Genomic DNA, 16,799 nt, shown 5'->3' with positions numbered 1-16,799 from the left:
CCAGCCTGAGGAGGTCTATAACCAGCCTGAGTGGGCACCCGGTCTATGGACAGCGCACCGCCTGCGAGCCGCGGAGGGTCTATAACCAGCCTGAGGAGGTCTATAACCAGCCTGAGGGGCACCCGGTCGGCGTCGCATAACCAGCCTGAGTGACCGCCGGTGGCTATAACCAGCGGAGGGCCCGCCTGAGGAGGTCTATAACCAGCCTGAGGAGGTCTATAACCAGCCTGAGGAGGTCTATAACCAGTCTGAGGAGGTCTATAACCAGCCTGAGGAGGTCTATAACCAGCCTGAGCGGCACCGCCGGTGGTCTATAACCAGCCTGAGGAGGTCTATAACCAGCCTGAGGAGGTCTATAACCAGCCTGAGGAGGTCTACAACCAGCCTGAGTAGGTCTATAACCAGCCCGAGGAGGTCTATAACCAGCCTGAGTAGGTCTATAACCAGCCTGAGGAGGTCTATAACCAACCTGAGTAGGTCTATAACCAGCCTGAGTAGGTCTATAACCAGCCTGAGGAGGTCTATAACCAACCTGAGGAGGTCTATAACCAACCTGAGGAGGTCTATAACCAGCCTGAGGAGGTCTATAACCAGCCTGAGTGGGTCTATAACTCCATTAGGTCTAATGTGACAGTCTGTCTATAACCAGCCTGAGTATGTTTATAACCAGCCTGAGTAGGTCTATAACCAGCTGGAGTAGGTCTATAACCAGCCTGAGTAGGTCTATAACCAGCCTGAGGAGGTCTATAACCAGCCTGAGGAGGTCTATAACCAGCCTGAGTAGGTCTATAACCAGCCTGAGTAGGTCTATGACCAGCCTGAGCAGGTCTATAACCAGCCTGAGTAGGTATATAACCAGCCTGAGGAGGTCTATAACCAGCCTGAGTAGGTCTATAACCAACCTGAGGAGGTCTATAACCAACCTGAGTAGGTCTATAACCAACCTGAGGAGGTCTATAACCAACCTGAGTAGGTCTATAACCAGCCTGAGTAGGTCTATAACCAGCCTGAGGAGGTCTATAACCAGCCTGAGGAGGTCTATAACCAGCCTGAGTAGGTCTATAACCAGCCTGAGCAGGTTTATAACCAGCCTGAGCAGGTCTATATCTCCATTCCTATTCTATTCAGAGTTTAGACAAATTAAACCAATTGGAACTTAGCAATTTATCAGGCTGGTTAATGTGATGCACGTCTTTGGAATTTGGAAAAATACACCCACACCTGATTCACCAGCATCTACTCAGCCAATCAGGAGCCGCTACTGCATTACGGCCCCGGGATACTGCGTACCCTTTTTTCTAAACAGTGCATTTTAAATAGCATGCGACGATGCCTCACAGTATGCAGTTTAAGTATGTAGTACGCTAGTATTTGGCCACTTTCTTGTCTTTTTGTTGCTATGAATGTAATGAGAGATCTTCTAAAGAGCCGGTTTTATTTAAGAGGACGAGGAGGAAAAAAACGAATGGTTTATTGTCACATACACGTGATAGGTGTTGTTGTACAGGGTCAGCCATAGTAGTATGATAGGTGTTGTTGTACAGGGTCAGCCATAGTAGTATGATAGGTGTTGTTGTACAGGGTCAGCCATAGTAGTATGATAGGTGTTGTTGTACAGGGTCAGCCATAGTAGTATGATAGGTGTTGTTGTACAGGGTCAGCCATAGTAGTATGATAGGTGTTGTTGTACAGGGTCAGCCATAGTAGTATGATAGGTGTTGTTGTACAGGGTCAGCCATAGTAGTATGATAGGTGTTGTTGTACAGGTATCAGCCATAGTAGGGTGATAGGTGTTGTTGTACAGGTATCAGCCATAGTAGGGTGATAGGTGTTGTTGTACAGGGTCAGCCATAGTAGTATGATAGGTGTTGTTGTACAGGGTCAGCCATAGTAGTATGATAGGTGTTGTTGTACAGGGTCAGCCATAGTAGTATGATAGGTGTTGTTGTACAGGGTCAGCCATAGTAGTATGATAGGTGTTGTTGTACAGGGTCAGCCATAGTAGTATGATAGGTGTTGTTGTCCAGGGTCAGCCATAGTAGTATGATAGGTGTTGTTGTACAGGGTCAGCCATAGTAGTATGATAGGTGTTGTTGTACAGGGTCAGCCATAGTAGTATGATAGGTGTTGTTGTCCAGGGTCAGCCATAGTAGTATGATAGGTGTTGTTGTACAGGGTCAGATGTTGTAATACAGCGCCACTGAAGCAATTCTCTCTCTCACACGTGGACACAGACACACTTGCCTGGTTACCCAGACTCCTTGCTCCGGCTACGCCGCCCCCCCCCCCCCCCCCCCCCTCCCCTGATCTGAGTACCTCCCTGACCCTTCACCCAATGTCAATGTGTTCGGAGCCTTCTGATTGGTCCAGAAACCGATGGGTTGGGCCAGCGCCAGACACACGTGGCTAAGGCGGCGTGGTGTGAAAATTCGTCCTATGGTTATGATACTGTAATTAGTTAAAGACAATCCAATTGCTGATTACTTTGTTTTGTACAAGGCGCCTACAACTTCAATGATGGAAGTCTCAGACTGCAGTCTGTGGTGAACCACTGAGTCGTCAGGCTAGTCTCAGACTGCAGTCTGTGGTGAACCACTGAGTCGTCAGGCTAGTCTCAGACTGCAGTCTGTGGTGAACCACTGAGTCGTCAGGCTAATCTCAGACTGCAGTCTGTGGTGAACCACTGAGTCGTCAGGCTAATCTCAGACTGCAGTCTGTGGTGAACCACTGAGTCGTCAGGCTAGTCTCAGACTGCAGTCTGTGGTGAACCACTGAGTCGTCAGGCTACTCTCAGACTGCAGTCTGTGGTGAACCACTGAGTCGTCAGGCTAGTCTCAGACTGCAGTCTGTGGTGAACCACTGAGTCGTCAGGCTAGTCTCAGACTGCAGTCTGTGGTGAACCACTGAGTCGTCAGGCTAGTCTCAGACTGCAGTCTGTGGTGAACCACTGAGTCGTCAGGCTACTCTCAGACTGCAGTCTGTGGTGAACCACTGAGTCGTCAGGCTAATCTCAGACTGCAGTCTGTGGTGAACCACTGAGTCGTCAGGCTAGTCTCAGACTGCAGTCTGTGGTGAACCACTGAGTCGTCAGGCTAATCTCAGACTGCAGTCTGTGGTGAACCACTGAGTCGTCAGGCTAATCTCAGACTGCAGTCTGTGGTGAACCACTGAGTCGTCAGGCTAGTCTCAGACTGCAGTCTGTGGTGAACCACTGAGTCGTCAGGCTAGTCTCAGACTGCAGTCTGTGGTGAACCACTGAGTCGTCAGGCTAGTCTCAGACTGCAGTCTGTGGTGAACCACTGAGTCGTCAGGCTAATCTCAGACTGCAGTCTGTGGTGAACCACTGAGTCGTCAGGCTAGTCTCAGACTGCAGTCTGTGGTGAACCACTGAGTCGTCAGGCTACTCTCAGACTGCAGTCTGTGGTGAACCACTGAGTCGTCAGGCTAGTCTCAGACTGCAGTCTGTGGTGAACCACTGAGTCGTCAGGCTAGTCTCAGACTGCAGTCTGTGGTGAACCACTGAGTCGTCAGGCTAGTCTCAGACTGCAGTCTGTGGTGAACCACTGAGTCGTCAGGCTACTCTCAGACTGCAGTCTGTGGTGAACCACTGAGTCGTCAGGCTAATCTCAGACTGCAGTCTGTGGTGAACCACTGAGTCGTCAGGCTAGTCTCAGACTGCAGTCTGTGGTGAACCACTGAGTCGTCAGGCTAATCTCAGACTGCAGTCTGTGGTGAACCACTGAGTCGTCAGGCTAATCTCAGACTGCAGTCTGTGGTGAACCACTGAGTCGTCAGGCTAGTCTCAGACTGCAGTCTGTGGTGAACCACTGAGTCGTCAGGCTAGTCTCAGACTGCAGTCTGTGGTGAACCACTGAGTCGTCAGGCTAGTCTCAGACTGCAGTCTGTGGTGAACCACTGAGTCGTCAGGCTAGTCTCAGACTGCAGTCTGTGGTGAACCACTGAGTCGTCAGGCTAGTCTCAGACTGCAGTCTGTGGTGAACCACTGAGTCGTCAGGCTAGTCTCAGACTGCAGTCTGTGGTGAACCACTGAGTCGTCAGGCTAGTCTCAGACTGCAGTCTGTGGTGAACCACTGAGTCGTCAGGCTACTCTCAGACTGCAGTCTGTGGTGAACCACTGAGTCGTCAGGCTAGTCTCAGACTGCAGTCTGTGGTGAACCACTGAGTCGTCAGGCTAGTCTCAGACTGCAGTCTGTGGTGAACCACTGAGTCGTCAGGCTACTCTCAGACTGCAGTCTGTGGTGAACCACTGAGTCGTCAGGCTACTCTCAGACTGCAGTCTGTGGTGAACCACTGAGTCGTCAGGCTACTCTCAGACTGCAGTCTGTGGTGAACCACTGAGTCGTCAGGCTAGTCTCAGACTGCAGTCTGTGGTGAACCACTGAGTCGTCAGGCTAGTCTCAGACTGCAGTCTGTGGTGAACCACTGAGTCGTCAGGCTACTCTCAGACTGCAGTCTGTGGTGAACCACTGAGTCGTCAGGCTACTCTCAGACTGCAGTCTGTGGTGAACCACTGAGTCGTCAGGCTAGTCTCAGACTGCAGTCTGTGGTGAACCACTGAGTCGTCAGGCTAATCTCAGACTGCAGTCTGTGGTGAACCACTGAGTCGTCAGGCTACTCTCAGACTGCAGTCTGTGGTGAACCACTGAGTCGTCAGGCTACTCTCAGACTGCAGTCTGTGGTGAACCACTGAGTCGTCAGGCTAGTCTCAGACTGCAGTCTGTGGTGAACCACTGAGTCGTCAGGCTAGTCTCAGACTGCAGTCTGTGGTGAACCACTGAGTCGTCAGGCTAGTCTCAGACTGCAGTCTGTGGTGAACCACTGAGTCGTCAGGCTAGTCTCAGACTGCAGTCTGTGGTGAACCACTGAGTCGTCAGGCTACTCTCAGACTGCAGTCTGTGGTGAACCACTGAGTCGTCAGGCTAGTCTCAGACTGCAGTCTGTGGTGAACCACTGAGTCGTCAGGCTAATCTCAGACTGCAGTCTGTGGTGAACCACTGAGTCGTCAGGCTACTCTCAGACTGCAGTCTGTGGTGAACCACTGAGTCGTCAGGCTACTCTCAGACTGCAGTCTGTGGTGAACCACTGAGTCGTCAGGCTAGTCTCAGACTGCAGTCTGTGGTGAACCACTGAGTCGTCAGGCTAGTCTCAGACTGCAGTCTGTGGTGAACCACTGAGTCGTCAGGCTACTCTCAGACTGCAGTCTGTGGTGAACCACTGAGTCGTCAGGCTAGTCTCAGACTGCAGTCTGTGGTGAACCACTGAGTCGTCAGGCTACTCTCAGACTGCAGTCTGTGGTGAACCACTGAGTCGTCAGGCTAGTCTCAGACTGCAGTCTGTGGTGAACCACTGAGTCGTCAGGCTACTCTCAGACTGCAGTCTGTGGTGAACCACTGAGTCGTCAGGCTAGTCTCAGACTGCAGTCTGTGGTGAACCACTGAGTCGTCAGGCTAATCTCAGACTGCAGTCTGTGGTGAACCACTGAGTCGTCAGGCTACTCTCAGACTGCAGTCTGTGGTGAACCACTGAGTCGTCAGGCTAATCTCAGACTGCAGTCTGTGGTGAACCACTGAGTCGTCAGGCTACTCTCAGACTGCAGTCTGTGGTGAACCACTGAGTCGTCAGGCTAGTCTCAGACTGCAGTCTGTGGTGAACCACTGAGTCGTCAGGCTAGTCTCAGACTGCAGTCTGTGGTGAACCACTGAGTCGTCAGGCTACTCTCAGACTGCAGTCTGTGGTGAACCACTGAGTCGTCAGGCTAGTCTCAGACTGCAGTCTGTGGTGAACCACTGAGTCGTCAGGCTAGTCTCAGACTGCAGTCTGTGGTGAACCACTGAGTCGTCAGGCTAGTCTCAGACTGCAGTCTGTGGTGAACCACTGAGTCGTCAGGCTACTCTCAGACTGCAGTCTGTGGTGAACCACTGAGTCGTCAGGCTACTCTCAGACTGCAGTCTGTGGTGAACCACTGAGTCGTCAGGCTAGTCTCAGACTGCAGTCTGTGGTGAACCACTGAGTCGTCAGGCTAATCTCAGACTGCAGTCTGTGGTGAACCACTGAGTCGTCAGGCTACTCTCAGACTGCAGTCTGTGGTGAACCACTGAGTCGTCAGGCTACTCTCAGACTGCAGTCTGTGGTGAACCACTGAGTCGTCAGGCTAGTCTCAGACTGCAGTCTGTGGTGAACCACTGAGTCGTCAGGCTAGTCTCAGACTGCAGTCTGTGGTGAACCACTGAGTCGTCAGGCTAGTCTCAGACTGCAGTCTGTGGTGAACCACTGAGTCGTCAGGCTAGTCTCAGACTGCAGTCTGTGGTGAACCACTGAGTCGTCAGGCTACTCTCAGACTGCAGTCTGTGGTGAACCACTGAGTCGTCAGGCTAGTCTCAGACTGCAGTCTGTGGTGAACCACTGAGTCGTCAGGCTAATCTCAGACTGCAGTCTGTGGTGAACCACTGAGTCGTCAGGCTACTCTCAGACTGCAGTCTGTGGTGAACCACTGAGTCGTCAGGCTACTCTCAGACTGCAGTCTGTGGTGAACCACTGAGTCGTCAGGCTAGTCTCAGACTGCAGTCTGTGGTGAACCACTGAGTCGTCAGGCTAGTCTCAGACTGCAGTCTGTGGTGAACCACTGAGTCGTCAGGCTACTCTCAGACTGCAGTCTGTGGTGAACCACTGAGTCGTCAGGCTAGTCTCAGACTGCAGTCTGTGGTGAACCACTGAGTCGTCAGGCTACTCTCAGACTGCAGTCTGTGGTGAACCACTGAGTCGTCAGGCTAGTCTCAGACTGCAGTCTGTGGTGAACCACTGAGTCGTCAGGCTACTCTCAGACTGCAGTCTGTGGTGAACCACTGAGTCGTCAGGCTAGTCTCAGACTGCAGTCTGTGGTGAACCACTGAGTCGTCAGGCTAAGCTCAGACTGCAGTCTGTGGTGAACCACTGAGTCGTCAGGCTACTCTCAGACTGCAGTCTGTGGTGAACCACTGAGTCGTCAGGCTAATCTCAGACTGCAGTCTGTGGTGAACCACTGAGTCGTCAGGCTACTCTCAGACTGCAGTCTGTGGTGAACCACTGAGTCGTCAGGCTACTCTCAGACTGCAGTCTGTGGTGAACCACTGAGTCGTCAGGCTACTCTCAGACTGCAGTCTGTGGTGAACCACTGAGTCGTCAGGCTAGTCTCAGACTGCAGTCTGTGGTGAACCACTGAGTCGTCAGGCTACTCTCAGACTGCAGTCTGTGGTGAACCACTGAGTCGTCAGGCTACTCTCAGACTGCAGTCTGTGGTGAACCACTGAGTCGTCAGGCTAGTCTCAGACTGCAGTCTGTGGTGAACCACTGAGTCGTCAGGCTACTCTCAGACTGCAGTCTGTGGTGAACCACTGAGTCGTCAGGCTACTCTCAGACTGCAGTCTGTGGTGAACCACTGAGTCGTCAGGCTAGTCTCAGACTGCAGTCTGTGGTGAACCACTGAGTCGTCAGGCTACTCTCAGACTGCAGTCTGTGGTGAACCACTGAGTCGTCAGGCTACTCTCAGACTGCAGTCTGTGGTGAACCACTGAGTCGTCAGGCTAGTCTCAGACTGCAGTCTGTGGTGAACCACTGAGTCGTCAGGCTACTCTCAGACTGCAGTCTGTGGTGAACCACTGAGTCGTCAGGCTACTCTCAGACTGCAGTCTGTGGTGAACCACTGAGTCGTCAGGCTACTCTCAGACTGCAGTCTGTGGTGAACCACTGAGTCGTCAGGCTACTCTCAGACTGCAGTCTGTGGTGAACCACTGAGTCGTCAGGCTACTCTCAGACTGAAGTCTGTGGTGAACCACTGAGTCGTCAGGCTACTCTCAGACTGAAGTCTGTGGTGAACCACTGAGTCGTCAGGCTACTCTCACACAGCTTTTAATTGACGTTTTGTGCAAACAATTATTTTGAGAGAGAATTTTTTTTTTTTTAAATGTGTTTTTAGTCACCATATGAAATAGTCTTATTAAAGTGTATGATTATTTAGGCACATCTAATTTTTAAAAAGTACTCTAAGCTAGACGTTATTAAATAAACCATCTGTTTTTACAGATAAAGGTTCATCCGTGAAGACAGAGACTATTTCACATGTAATGGCACCCTATTCCCTATATAGTACCCTACATTGACCAGGGCCCTATGGCACCCTATTCCCTATATAGCACCCTACATTGACCAGGGCCCTATGGCACCCTATTCCCTACATAGTACCCTACATTGACCAGGGCCCTATGGCACCCTATTCCCTACATAGTACCCTACATTGACCAGGGCCCTATGGCACCCTATTCCCTATATAGTACCCTACATTGACCAGGGCCCTATGGCACCCTATTCCCTATATAGTACCCTACATTGACCAGGGCCCTATGGCACCCTATTCCCTATATAGTACCCTACATTGACCAGGGCCATATAGCACCCTATTCTCTATATAGTACCCTACATTGACTCAGGGTGCTGATACCTCTTCAGTCTATTTCATTCAGAATGAGGACATTATGTTGGTTTATATAATGGATTCTGTACCAGCTCTGAATGTAAACAAACAATCTGTCTCAATAGAGACCTTGACATACAGTAGTTAACCATGGTCAATGCACTCAGGTGTTGTACTTCATTCACTGTGGCCCGGGGCCTCTCAATTTACCCTTGACAAAGGACAGCGTTTAACGCTGTGAAGTCCCAAACACATGAAAATACAGAGATAAATAAATATCAGATATTGGGAGTGGAGCAAAATGTGGGCCGGGACTCAGGGGGCTAAATTAGTTTCTTGACTTGAGTGAAAGCCCTTGTAGGTCTTGGCCTTAACACACACACACACACACACACACACACACACACACACACACACACACACACACACACACACACACACTCATAGCATATAAATCTTGTGAAACGGCACCAGGGGAGGTAGTGGTTGAAGCCCAGGCTGGAGATTGATGGTTGGGGCCGTTTCTCTGGCTCCTCCTCTGGACCCTCCTGATCCATCTGGCCCCCCTCTGCCAACCCCGGCCCCCTGCCCCTCCCTGGACCCTTCTAGTCTCTCTGGCCCACCCTGGTCTCTCTGGCCCCCCATGACCCCTCCTTGCTCCCCTTGGCCCCCACTTGCCCCTCCTAGCCCCTCTGGAACCCCCTGGCCCTTCTGGCACCTCCTGCCCCCCCTCCCCTGTACCCTCCTGCTGGCCCCTCTGGGTCCTCCTGGCCCTTCTGGCACCTCCTGCCCCCCCTCCCCTGTACCCTCCTGCTGGCCCCTCTGGGTCCTCCTGGCCCTTCTGGCACCTCCTGCCCCCCCTCCCCTGTACCCTCCTGCTAGCCCCTCCTGACCCCTCTGGGTCCTCCTGGCGCCTCTGCCCCCCCTGATAGGTTGGAGGACGTCCTCCGGAAGTTGTCATAATTACTGTGTAAGTCTATGGAAGGGGGTGAGAACCATGAGCCTCATAGGTTTAGATAGATAGATATGGTTTCTGGGTGAAGCGAGGCAGACACACCGGATAGATATGGATTGATAGGTCTCGCCCGCTCCCCGGTTTCTAGTTTGGGTTCTAACAAAATGTGTTCTCCTTTCCCGTGGTCACCCTTACGCAGCCAATTTATCATGTAGCTCTCTCTTACTTCTACAGTCACCACAGGTTCATGGTAAGGGTAAGAGAAGACCTAGCAATCCTTCCTGCAGATCCTGTGTGTGTCTCTCTCCTCTCTACTTTCTCCTCTCTTCTCTCTCCTCTCTCCTCTCTCCTCTCTCCTCTATCTGTCTCTCTTTTTCTCTGGCTCTCTCTTTCTGTCTGTCTCTCTCTGTCTCTTGTGTCTCTGTCTGTCTGTCTGTCTGTCTGTCTGTCTGTCTGTCTGTCTGTCTGTCTGTCTGTCTGTCTGTCTGTCTGTCTGTCTGTCTGTCTGTCTGTCTGTCTGTCTGTCTGTCTGTCTGTCTGTCTGTCTGTCTGTCTGTCTGTCTGTCTGTCTGTCTGTCTGTCTGTCTGTCTGTCCATAGCTGTGGGCTATGGTTCATAGCACAGACAGGCTCAGTGGCGACAGAAATGGACCGATTGGGGGAAAGGACGTTCATAGATCGGTGAGATAATGAATGACTTTGAATGTGTTCTAGAGTGTAATTTGGTGTCCCTGTTCTAGAGTGTGTTTAGAGTCCCTGTTCTAGAGTGTGATTTGGTGTCCCTGTTCTAGAGTGTGTTTTAGGGTCCCTGTTCTAGAGTGTGATTTGGTGTCCCTGTTCTAGAGTGTGATTTAGGGTGCCTGTTCTAGAGTGTGATTTGGTGTCCCTGTTCTAGAGTGTGATTTGGTGTCCCTGTTCTAGAATGTGATTTAGGGTCCCTGTTCTAGAGTGTGATTTAGGGTCCCTGTTCTACAGTGTGTTTAGGGTCCCTGTTCTAGAGTGTGATTTAGGGTCCCTGTTCTATAGCTTGATTTGGTGTCCCTGTTCTACAGTGTGTTTAGGGTCCCTGTTCTAGAGTGTGATTTGGTGTCCCTGTTCTAGAGTGTGATTTGGTGTCCCTGTTCTAGAGTGTGATTTAGGGTCCCTGTTCTAGAGTGTGATTTGGTGTCCCTGTTCTAGAGTGTGATTTGGTGTCCCTGTTCTAGAATGTGATTTAGGGTCCCTGTTCTAGAGTGTGATTTAGGGTCCCTGTTCTAGAGTGTGATTTAGGGTCCCTGTTCTAGAGTGTGATTTAGGGTCCCTGTTCTAGAGTGTGATTTAGGGTCCCTGTTCTAGAGTGTGTTTTAGGGTCCCTGTTCTATAGTGTGATTTGGTGTCCCTGTTCTAGAGTGTGATTTAGGGTCCCTGTTCTAGAGTGCGATTTAGTGTCCCTGTTCTATAGTGTGATTTGGTGTCCCTGTTCTAGAGTGTGTTTTAGGGTCCCTGTTCTAGAGTGTGATTTGGTGTCCCTGTTCTAGAGTGTGATTTGGTGTCCCTGTTCTAGAGTGTGATTTAGAGTCCCTGTTCTATAGTGTGATTTAGAGTCCCTGTTCTAGAGTGTGTTTTAGGGTCCCTGTTCTAGAGTGTGATTTAGGGTCCCTGTTCTATAGTGTGATTTAGAGTCCCTGTTCTAGAGTGTGATTTAGGGTCCCTGTTCTATAGTGTGATTTAGAGTCCCTGTTCTAGAGTGTGATTTAGGGTCCCTGTTCTAGAGTGTGTTTTAGGGTCCCTGTTCTAGAGTGTGATTTGGTGTCCCTGTTCTAGAGTGTGATTTGGTGTCCCTGTTCTAGAGTGTGTTTTAGGGTCCCTGTTCTAGAGTGTGATTTAGGGTCCCTGTTCTATAGTGTGATTTGGTGTCCCTGTTCTAGAGTGTGATTTGGTGTCCCTGTTCTAGAGTGTGATTTAGAGTTCCTGTTCTATAGTGTGATTTAGAGTCCCTGTTCTAGAGTGTTATTTGGGGTCCCTGTTCTAGAGTGTGATTTAGAGTCCCTGTTCTAGAGTGTGATTTAGGGTCCCTGTTCTATAGTGTGATTTAGAGTCCCTGTTCTAGAGTGTGTTTTAGGGTCCCTGTTCTATAGTGTGATTTGGTGTCCCTGTTCTAGAGTGTGATTTAGAGTCCCTGTTCTAGAGTGTTATTTGGGGTCCCTGTTCTAGAGTGTGTTTTAGGGTCCCTGTTCTATAGTGTGATTTAGGGTCCCTGTTCTAGAGTGTGATTTAGGGTCCCTGTTCTAGAGTGTGTTTTAGGGTCCCTGTTCTATAGCTTGATTTGGTGTCCCTGTTCTAGAGTGTGTTTTAGGGTCCCTGTTCTGGAGTGTGATTTAGGGTCCCTGTTCTAGAGTGTGATTTAGGGTCCCTGTTCTAGAGTGTTATTTGGGGTCCCTGTTCTAGAGTGTGTTTTAGGGTCCCTGTTCTATAGTGTGATTTGGTGTCCCTGTTCTAGAGTGTGATTTGGTGTCCCTGTTCTAGAGTGTGATTTAGAGTCCCTGTTCTAGAGTGTGATTTAGGGTCCCTTTTATAGAGTATACTATAGTATTGGTCTGTAACATAGTATACTATAGTATAGTATAGTGGTATGTAGCATAATATACTATATTATAGTGGTCTGTGCCATAGTATACTATAGTATAGTATAGTGGTCTGTACCATAGTATACTATAGTATAGTGGTGTGTAGCATAGTATACTATAGTATAGTATAGTGGTCTGTACCATAGTATACTATACTATAGTATAGTGGTGTGTAGCATAGTATACTATAGTATACCATAGTATAGTATAGTGGTCTGTGGCACAGTATACTATAGTATAGTATAGCGGCATGTAGTATGGTATACTATAGTGTAGTATAGTGGTATGTAGCATAGTATACTATAGTATAGTGGCCTGTGCCATAGTATACTATAGTATAGGTCTGTAACATAGTATACTATAGTATAGTATAGTGGTATGTAGCATAATATACTATAGTATAGTGGCCTGTGCCATAGTATACTATAGTATAGTGGTCTGTATTATAGTATTCTATAGTATAGTATAGTGGTCTGTAACATAGTATAGTATGGTGGTCTGTAGCATAGTATACTATAGTATAGTGGCCTGTGCCATAGTATACTATAGTATAGTGGTCTGTAGCATAGTAAACTATAGTATAGTGGTCTGTATTATAGTATTCTATAGTATAGTATAGTATAGTGTAGTATAGTATAGTATAGCATAGTGGTCTGTAACATAGTATAGTATGGTGGTCTGTAGAATAGTATACTATAGTATAGTGGTATGTAGTGTAGTATACTATAGTATAGTGGTATGTAGTGTACATTTGATGTCTGAAGTTTACACCTTAGCCAAGTACATTTAAACTCAGTTTTCACAATTCCTGACATTTAATCCTAGTAAAAATTTCCTGTCTTAGGTCAGTTAGGATCACCACTTTATTTTAAGAATGGGAAATGTCAGAATAATAGTAGAGAGAATTATTTATTTCAGCTTTTATTTCTTTCATCACATTCTCAGTGGGTCAGAAGTTTACATACACTCAATTAGTATTCGGTAGCATTGCCTTTAAATTGTTTAACTTGGGTCAAACGTTTCGGGTAGCCTTCCACAAGCTTCCCACAATAAGTTGGGTGAATTTCTGCCCATTCCTCCTGACAGAGCTGGTGTAACTGAGTCAGGTTTGTAGGCCTCCTTGCTCGCACACACTTTTTTTTTTGGGGGGGGGGGGGATTGAGGTCAGGGCTTTGTGATGGCCACTCCAATACCTTGACTTTGTTGTCCTTAAGCCATTTTGCCACAACTTTGGAAGAATGTTTGGGGTCATTGTCCATTTGGAAGACCCATTTGCGACCAAGCTTTAACTTCCTGACTGATGTCTTGAGATGTTGCTTCAATATATCCACATAATTCTCCTCCCTCATGATGCCATATATTTTGTGAAGTGCACCAGTCCCTCCTGCAGCAAAGCACCCCCACAACATGATGCTGCCACCCCCGTGCTTCACGGTTGGGATGGTGTTCTTCGGCTTGCAAGCCTCGCCCTTTTTCCTCCAAACATAACGATGGTCATTATGACCAAACAGTAATATTTTTGTTTCATCAGACCAGAGGACATTTCTCCAAAAAGTATGATCTTTGTCCCTGTGTGCAGTTGCAAACCGTAGTTTTGCTTTTTTATGGCAGTTTTGGAGCAGTGGCTTCTTCCTTGCTGAGCGGCCTTTCATGTTATGTCGATATAGGACTCGTTTTAGTGTGGATATAGATACTTTGGTACCTGTTTCCTCCAGCATCTTCACAAGGTCCTTTGCTGTTGTTCTGGGATTGATTTGCACTTTTCGCACTAAAGTACGTTCATCTCTAGGAGACAGAACGCGTCTCCTTCCTGAGCGGTATGACGGCTGTGTGGTCCCATGGTGTTTATACTTGCGTACTATTGTTTGTACAGATGAACGTGGTACTTTCAGGCATTTGGAAATTGCTCCCAAGGATGAACCAGACTTGTGGAGGTCTACAATTTTCTTTCTGAGGTCTTGGCTGATTTCTTTTGATTTTCCCATGATGTCAAGCAAAGAGGCACTGAGTTTGAAGGTAGGCCTTGAAATACATCCACAGGTACACCTCCAATTGACTCAAATTATGCCAATTAGCCTATCAGAAGCTTCTAAAGCCATGACATAATTTCATGGAATTTTCCAAGCTGTTTAAAGGCACAGTCAACTTATTGTATGTAAACTTCTGACCCACAGGAATTGTGATACAGTGAATTATAAGTGAAATAATCTGTCTGTAAACAATTGTTGGAAAAATGACTTGTGTCATGCACAAAGTAGATGTCTTAACCGACTTGCCAAAACTATAGGTTGTTAACAAGAAATTTGTGGAGTGGTTGAAAAACGAGTTTTAATGACTCCAACCTAAGTGTATGTAAACTTCAGACTTCAACTGTATGTATTATATTGTAGTATAGTGTGTATAGTATAGTGGTCTGTAGTATAGTGTAGTTTAGTGGTCTGTGTGTGTGTGTGTGTGTGGAGAGGGGGGGGGGGGGGTTAGAGAGAGGGATAGATAAAGAGAGTGTTTTATCTACATCACTTGCTTTGGCAATGTTAACATATGTTTCCCATACCAATAAAGCCCCTTGAATTGATATTATCTCTCCCTTATCTCTCCCTCTCTCTTTGTGTCTTTCTACTTGTCTCTCTCCTGTCGCTCTCCTGTCTCTTTCGTCTCTCCCTCTCTCTGTTGTCTCTCTCTTTCGTCTCTCCCTCTCTCTGTTGTCTCTCTCTTTCGTCTCTCCCTCTCTCTGTTGTCTCTCTCTGTTGTCTCTCCCTCTCTCTGTTGTCTCTCTCTGTTGTCTCTCCCTCTCTCTGTTGTCTCTCTCTCTCTCTGTTGTCTCTCTCTCTCTCTCTCTCTCTCTCTCTCTCTCTCTCTCTCTCTCTCTCTCTCTCTCTCTCTCTCTCTCTCTCTCTCTCTCCCTGTCTCTCTATCTTTCTCCCTCTCTCTTTGTGTATCTCTGAATTGTCTCCTGCTCTCAAACACAATAGTTTCCAATTGCCTATTATTGGTTGGCACTCAGGAATGTATAATGAGATGTACAATACAGGCTATTCTACAGACACTCAGACCACTCCCACACTTTATTCTATCTCTGGATTGCCGTTTAGGCTAATGTTACATTTCATACATTGTCGTAGTTGAGTCAAAGAAAATAATGTATTCTTAAAATAGGTATAAAAAAGAAAATCCCTCTCTAAATACTCAAGTTTGAACACTAAAATATAATAGCGTTCTTCTTTGTCCTTCCCCTGCTCTCGCTCTCTCTCTCCCTTCACCTGCTCTCTCTCTCTCTCTCCCTTCCCCTACTCTCTCTCTCTCTCTCCCTTCCCCTGCTCTCTCTCTCCCTCCCCCTACTCTCTCTCCCTCCCCTACTCTCTCTCCCTTCCCCTGCTCTCTCTCTCCCTTCCCCTACTCTCTCCCTCCCTCCCTCCTCTCTCTCTCTCCCTCCCACATCTCTCCCTCCTCTCTCTCTATCCCTGCTCACCCCCACTCTTTTTCTGTTCTACAGGTCGCCATGGAGATGGCGGCTACTGGCCTTCTGACAACAACCTGATTGATAGGAGCAGTTTGAACGGTAAGCACCCCTATAACCCAAAATGCATTTCTGCCACACAGCCTTAACTGCTCCCTATTGTAAAAGTGTTACCGCCCTGTGCTGTGTTCAGAGTAAACTATACTATACTAGACCTGGGTTCAAATACTAATCGAGATCTTTCAAATACTTTGAGTATTGGTTTTAGCCTGTCAGGAGTGTCATGTGGGTGGGTGGGGTATTGCTCGGAGACTTTTGCATTTGGTTCTGTTGTGCCGTGCACAAGGTCTGGGAAAACTAGTTGATTTCACCGATTTCACAGGAAACAGCTCCCTACTGTGAAATCACCTAGTCCGTCTGTTCCCAGACCTGGAAACGGATCCCTACTGTGAAATCACCTAGTCTGTCTGTTCCCAGACCTGGAAACGGATCCATACTGTGAAATCACCTAGTCTATCTGTCTCTGTTGGGAAATCTGTCTGTTAATTAAGGAGTAGCATATCATTACAGGCTGTGTAGGTTTATGAGCAGGAGAAGGGAGGGAGGGAGGGAGGGGTAGACTAGAGATCCAGTCTGAGTAACCCTATCCAGTCTGAGTAACACTAACCCTATCCAGTCTGAGTAACACTAACCCTATCCAGTCTGAGTAACCCTATCCAGTCTGAGGAACCCTATCCAATCTGAGTAACACTATCCAGTCTGAGTAACCCTAACCTTATCCAGTCTGAGTAACCCTAACCCTATCCAGTCTGAGTAACACTAACCCTATCCAGTCTTAGCAACCCTATCCAGTCTGAGTAACCCTAACCCTATCCAGTCTGAGTAACACTATCCAGTCTGAGTAACACTATCCAGTCTGAGTAACACTATCCAGTCTTAGCAACCCTAACCATATCCAGTCTGAGTAACCCTAACCCTATCCAGTCTGAGTAACCCTAACCCTATCCAGTCTGAGTAACACTATCCAGTCTGAGTAACCCTATCCAGTCTGAGTAACCCTAACCCTATCCAGTCTGAGTAACCCTAACCCTATCCAGTCTGAGTAACCCTATCCAGTCTGAGTAACCCTATCCAGTCTGAGGAACCCTATCCAATCTGAGGAACCCTATCCAGTCTGAATAACCCTAACACTATCCAGTCTGAGTAACCCTAACACTATCCAGTCTGAGTAACACTATCTAGTCTTAGCAACCCTAACCCTATCCAGTCTGAGTAACCCTAACACTATCCAGTCTGAGTAACCCTATCCAGTCTG

At 48.1% G+C, this 16,799-nt stretch overlaps 1 protein-coding gene across 2 annotated transcripts in view; it reads left to right on the top strand.

The window, feature by feature from the left end:
- The window catches only part of LOC106591943 (netrin receptor DCC), a 586,418-nt gene that overhangs the window by 505,871 nt on the left and 63,748 nt on the right, over positions 1 to 16,799 (top strand). For both annotated transcript variants that reach the window (XM_082956999.1, XM_082956994.1), the window contains exon 22: positions 15,521 to 15,586. In XM_082956999.1, the coding sequence (XP_082813125.1) occupies positions 15,521 to 15,586 (66 nt within the window). The remainder of the gene's footprint in view (positions 1 to 15,520; positions 15,587 to 16,799) is intronic.

The sequence above is a fragment of the Salmo salar genome, chromosome 01 (assembly GCF_965601325.2).
Source record: "Salmo salar chromosome 01, fSalSal1, whole genome shotgun sequence".
Lineage (NCBI taxonomy): Eukaryota > Metazoa > Chordata > Actinopteri > Salmoniformes > Salmonidae > Salmo > Salmo salar.
This window is presented reverse-complemented; position numbering and strand designations above follow the sequence as displayed.